General features: G+C 56.7%; 1 protein-coding gene across 1 annotated transcript; it reads right to left on the reverse strand.

The window, feature by feature from the left end:
- Nucleotides 1–297: 297 nt before the first annotated feature.
- Nucleotides 298–2,395, reverse strand: C1QL2 (complement C1q like 2). Its single transcript, XM_030840435.2, has 2 exons — nt 1,626–2,395; nt 298–1,003 (listed from the first exon to the last, which is right to left on the reverse strand). Exons 1-2 carry the CDS (start codon nt 2,307–2,309, stop codon nt 824–826), a joined length of 864 nt encoding a protein of 287 aa, XP_030696295.1. The 5' UTR covers nt 2,310–2,395; the 3' UTR covers nt 298–823.
- Between the last annotated feature and the right edge of the window lie 3,760 nt (nt 2,396–6,155).

Below are 6,155 nucleotides of genomic sequence, written 5' to 3' on the forward strand. Positions count from 1 at the left end.
AATCTCCCTCCCACCCTCCTCGGGGCCCCTCCAATTCAAGGCAGCAGCCCAGCCCAGGGGAGACCCCCCACAAAGGGTGAGATGCTGCCCTCCCATCTCCCCACATGTTTTCTCCCAACCCAGGTGGCAGGGACAAGGCAGTGGCTGGCAACCAGGGTATAGATGGAGCTATTCAGGGTCTAGCTTAGGTCTTCATGTCAAGGAGAACATCTGGAGGTCTGGTCCTGGGGCCACGCTGATAGAGACATTGGAATCCATAGTCTAAAAACATAATTTAATGCATTGCAGTGGGTCTGAGGCAGGATGGAGTTTCCGTTTGCTGGGATTCTGCTGAGGGTGGGATTTGGGCTTATAGACAGGGACATTTGCACAAGTATTTCAGGTCACAGAGAAGGACGCCCCAGGGAGCTCGTGCTCACTTTGGCCTCCCTCGGGTGGCCCGGGCTGGGAGCCCTCGGTCTCAGGGCACTCCTAGAAGGAGGGGGACTGGAAGAGGGCAGGCGTCCCTCTGGGCCTGTCGAGTCCAATCAGGTTTGCAAAGTCCGCGCTGCCGCCTCACCGGGGTTCAGATTCACGCTCATTTCTCCGCTCTGGCGTCCCGCTCTCCCGCCCTAGGCTGGGGACAGAGACCATGAGCGCAGTCCAGAGCGTGGCGAGTCGCAGACACACTGAGGTCGGAAGCGGGGCAGGAAGGACAGCAGGGATGTGTCTTTTCCAGCGATGTCAGGAAGCGGGAGTGGTCCTCGCCAAGGAACAGAGGAACAGAGCGCTCCCACTGGCATAGGACGGCCAGAAGCCACCCCACCTCGCGCTCCCGGCGCCTCTAATCCGGGTACAGAAGAAAGCCCGAGAACGTGCTGTACTTGTTGTTGTTGCCTCCATGAGCCTTCCCTCCGTCCAGCTTCACGTACACCTCGTCCCCTGAATCAAGGTGCAGCACCACGCTGTTACTGGCATAGTCGTAGTTCTGGTCGGCGTCCTGTGCGATGGCGCTGGCCCGGACCTGGGGGCGAGCGACCACAGCGGGTGGGCCCAGGCACCTGTGCTTGGGCCCTTGCCTTGTCCCCCACTTGGCGCGCCCCCTGGCCGGCCTTCCGCCTGCAGCTCCAGGGTCCACTCTCCCACCCAGGCTCCACGCTCTCTCTCCAACTTAGCCAACTCCTTCCCGGTCCCCTATGCTCCGCAGTTTCCAAGTCCGGGAAGGAGGGAGAGAGAGGCTTCGTGGACATTGACCCAGCGGGGACGGGCGGGAAGCAGGGACCGGGGCGAGAAGAAAGGAGACGGGGAGGGCACAGGGGAGAATGGGGCGCACAGAGAGCTAAAGAAGAGTGAGGTTTCCGAGAAGCCCACGGGGCTTCAGGCGGGTATGCAAATAGCAGGGAGAGTGCAATTTGGGTAGCGGGGTCTCGGAGCTCTGGGAACGCAACCTCGGGAGCTATGGGATAACTGCGACCACGGCGCACCGGGAAACGGGATGCTATCGTGCGCTCCCTGCCGGGGCGAGCTCGGGCGCTGGCGAGTGGGGAGAAGGGAGGCTGGGTTCCCAGGCGGTTCGGGGCTCAGGGTGGGAACGAGGGTCCGCGGGGATCTGCGGGGGTGGAGGTGGGAGTAGGGGTGTCACTGACCTGCCCGTTCTTGCAGAGGTCCGCCCACATGCTAGTGCCGTCGCCGCCGCGCATGAGGATGTGGTAGGTGAAGAAGTAGATGCCCCGCACCTGGCAGCTGAACTTGCCAGTAGTGGGGTCGTAGTGATTGCCGAGATTGGTGACCACGTCGTCGAATCTGAGCACCTCGTAGCCCTCATGGGGACTCTTCAGACCCACATAGAAGGCGATCTTGGGACCGCTGAAGGCGGCGTTCAGCGCGCCGGTCACTTCGCCCTCAGAGTCGCCGCCGCCCCCGGTTCCGCCACCCACCACCCCGACACCGCCTGCCGCGCCCGCCGTCAGCTGCAGCCCAGGCAGCCCGGGCCGCCCCGAGTCGCCCTTCTCCCCCGGGGGACCCCTGGGTCCAGGTGGGCCCGGCTCTCCCGGGGGTCCCCGCGGCCCCGGCTTGCCGGGTCGCCCCGGGTCGCCCTTGGGTCCCTGGATGAAAGGGGGCGGAGGGTTGACGCTCAGGTCCTGCATGACTTCCAGGGCGGTAGTGCTGGGTCCGGGCGGTGGAGCCTTGGCGCCCGCGGGGCCCCCGCCGGGTGCCGCGCTGTACGGGTCGCAGATCATGCGGCAGGTGCCCATCATCTCGTAGTGCGCCGCCCCGGGGGGCGCCGCCTGCAGCAGCAACGGCACGGCGATAAGCAGCCCCAGAGCCATGGCCAGGAGCACGCCGACGGCCGCCAGGCAGGCGCGCCGCCGCCGCTGCCACAGCCGGGAGGCGACCGCCACCAGCTCCTCCTTGCCGCCCGGGGAGGGAATGGTCGGGCGGCTCAGGCGGCCCCGCTCCCCGCGCTCGGGGGCGGACTCCGCGGGTCCCGGCCGCGCCCCCGACGTGGCGACCCCCTGCTCCGGGCGCCCAACTACTTCAGCAAGAGGCGCCCTGGCCCAGGCGCGGGTGGCTGCTCAGGAGAACCGCGGAGCCCGGAGCGCATGGCCGGGGTCTCCCAGGACGAGCCCGGCGCCCCACGGGTCCCGGCCGCTGCGGCCGGGGAGAGCCGGGTGCGAAGGCGGCGTCCCGCGAGGGCTCGGCCGCGCTGCCTCCTGCCCGGCTCGCCTGGCCTAGGCGGGGATCCGTGCGCAGAGAGGGCGCCGGGGCTCCGCGGCGCGCTCTGCTCTGCTCTGCTCTCCAGCTGCTCGCTGGCTCTCGCGCGGAGGGGGGACCCGGCTACCCTGACGTAAGGAGTCCGGGGCTGAGCTGCGGAGGCGGCGAGGAAGCAGCGCGCGCTGCCATCACTTGGGAGACGGCGCCCTCGTGTCATCAGCCTTCGGTGCTCCTCCTCTCCGGCGGCTCCCTCGGCAGAGACGGCGAGGGTGCGGTTCCTCCTGGCGGAGCCTGGGAGCCACAAGTGGGCGCAGCGGGCGCAGCCTGGGCCCAGCTCCTCGGGCACACCCACTGGCGGCCACACTCACGCACCTTCACCCACGGCACACTCACCGGCGCCCACAGGCACCTCTACGTGGCCACGAAGGCACCCGGAATCCCGACGCCAGCAAGGTCCTTCGGGGGTCACCTAATCCACCCCCTGCCTGCAAGCAGTAGTAGACTTAAACCCCCTCAGTCCCATAAGCCCCAGGAGAGAACTTTCTGAAAACCCTTCTGAGTTACCTCGTCAGAATGGAATAAGTCTCGCTTCTGGAAGGTCTTTCACATACCTAGCCTGAGGACTCCAAGCTATCAAATAGGCTTCAGAAGAGCAGCCCACCAACTCTTTGAATGACTCTTTGAAAAGCCCAAAGCCCCGAAAACAAGAGTCTACTAGCCTTAGCCCCTTTCTTCTACCCAAGGAAGGTCTGGCCCTTGCAAAGTTCATTTAAATCCAGATCTCTGACACCCAGCACTTGACGGTAACCTTGGTGCACTCAGCTCCCACTCCCAGCCAGACACTACCAGCAGATCCACAGACAGCTGCCTTTGGACATCCCCAGCTCCCTCCTGCTGAGGTGGGTTTAGTTATTTAAAAAAGAGTCCAAAGCCATTCTGAGCCAGAGCTGTGGCACCTGATTTAGAGAAGAATTATCCATCTCTAATGCAGCTTGTGAAAATAAAGCAAGGATGGGAGATGCTTCTGTGTATTGGTAAGACCTCAGACACCAAAAGCGCCGTCTTCCCTAAATGTAAGGCCAGACACTATAAAACTCTTAGAGGAAAACATAGGCAGAACACTCTATGACATACATCACAGCAAGATCCTTTTTGACCCACCTCCTACAGAAATGGAAGTAAAAAAATAAAAATAAACAGATGGGATCTCATGAAACTGAAAAGCTTTTACACAGTAAAGGAAACCATAAACAAGATGAAAAGACAACCCTCAGGATGGGAGAAAATATTTGCAAATGAATAAACTGACAAAGGATTAATCTCCAAAATTTACAAGCAGCTCAATATCAAAAAGACAAACAACCCAATCCAAAAATGGGCAGAAGACCTAAATAGACATTTCTCCAAAGAAGATATACAGATGCCAACAAACACATGAAAGGATGCCCAACATCACTAATCATTAGAGAAATGCAAATCAAAACTACAGTGAGGTATCACCTCACACCAGTCAGAATGGCCATCATCAAAAAAATCTACGAACAATAAATTCTGGAGAGGGTGTGGAGAAAAGGGAACCCTCTTGCACTGTTGGTGGGAATGTAAATTGATACAGCCACTATGGAGAACAGTATGGAGGTTCCTTAAAAAACTACAAATAGAACTACCATACGACCCAGCAATCCCACTACTGGGCATATACCCTGAGAAAACCATAATTCAAAAAGAGTCATGTACCAAAATGTTCATTGCAGCTCTATTTACAATAGCCAGGACACGGAAGCAACCTAAGTGTCCATTGACAGATGAATTGATAAAGAAGATGTGGCACATATATACAATAGAATATTACTCAGCCATAAAAAGAAACGAAATTGAGTCATTTGTAATGAGGTGGATGGACATAGAGTCTGTCATATGGAGTGAAGTAAGTCAGAAAAAGAAAAACAAATACCATATGCTAACACATATATATGGAATCTAAAAAAAAAAAAAAAAGGTTCTGAAGAACCTAGGGGCAGGACAGGAGTAAAGACACAGACCTACTAGAGAATGGACTTGAGGACACGGGGAGGGGGAAGGGTAAGCTGGGACGAAGTGAGAGAATGGCATGGACATATATGCACTACCAAACGTAAAACAGATAGCTAGTGGGAAGCAGCCGCATAGCACAGGGAGATCAGCTCAGTGCTTTGTGACAGCCTGGAGGGGTGGGATAGGGAGGGTGGGAGGGAGGGAGACGCAGGAGGGAGGAGATAAGGGGATAGATGTATATGTATAGCTGATTCACCTTGTTATAAAGCAGAAACTAACACACCATTGTAAAGCAATTATACTCCAATAAAGATGTAAAAAAAATTAAAAATTAAATTGCCATCTGATCCAGAAAAAAAAAAAAAAAAAAAAAAGCCCTGTCTTCTGGTTCTGCTCTCACCCTGTCTGTGACTCTGCGTGGGTCGTTCCCTTCTCCAAGACTCCGTTTTCCTGAAAGGGAAGCTCTTGCCCCAGCTCTCCCTGACGGGGGAACGCACCAGGCCGGGCCTGGGAGGAGAGTCAGTGGCTGATGTCAGTGTTTGCCAGAGCGTCAGTGTCTCCGGAACAACCGTGCTCCTTCCTGAGGCTATTGCTTTGAGGAGAACATTTCATTGATCAGGTATTGTGTTCTCATGGGTTACTTCAAAATGCATCCTGTTTCCCCTCCCCACTACACATTGGTCCAGCCTCTTCCTTTGTTGGTGTCTCTCCCAGGGCACAGCAGAATATCTGGCACCTGCTAGGCCCTCAGTACAGATTCCTGGAAAAGGTGACTAAACCTAGCTTGAAGCAAACTGGACCCAGGAGACAAGGGGGAGAAGGGACTCATTTGTCGGGCACCTACTATGATGCATCAGGTACTTTGTAGTTGCTGCTTCACATACTCCTCCCAACAGTCCAAGGATTAGCAAGCATTCTCCCATTGTTCAGATGAGAAGACAAAGGCTTTGAAAGTGTGAGGTGCTTGCCCAGCGTCCTCCACCATATAACAGAGCTGGACTCCTCCTGCCACCCAGACCAGGGGCTCTGAGAACCTGGCAGTGAACGTAGCACTGGCCACTAGCTCCTTCACTTGTCTGCTGGGTCCTGGGAGCCTTCCCTTCCTTTCCCTAGGGCCGCCTCTGGAACTAGGAGCCACAATGATTCCAGGAGCCACACTGCCTGGTTCCAGTCCTGGCTCTGCAACTTCACGTCTGTGTGACCTTGGGCAAATTGCTCACCTCCCTGGGCCTCAGTCTCCATGTGTGTAGAATGGGAATGACAAATGTCACTTCCAAGTTATTGAGAGATTAAATGAGTTAATTAATACAAAGGCCTTAGAACAATAGCTGGCTCAGTAAAGGTTCACTGTTATTATTAACGACTGGTAATTTGGACCTCCACCATCATGCCTAAGACCACCACTAAAGTGAGACATGTAGGCAGTA

The sequence above is a fragment of the Globicephala melas genome, chromosome 7, assembly GCF_963455315.2.
Source record: "Globicephala melas chromosome 7, mGloMel1.2, whole genome shotgun sequence".
NCBI lineage: Eukaryota > Metazoa > Chordata > Mammalia > Artiodactyla > Delphinidae > Globicephala > Globicephala melas.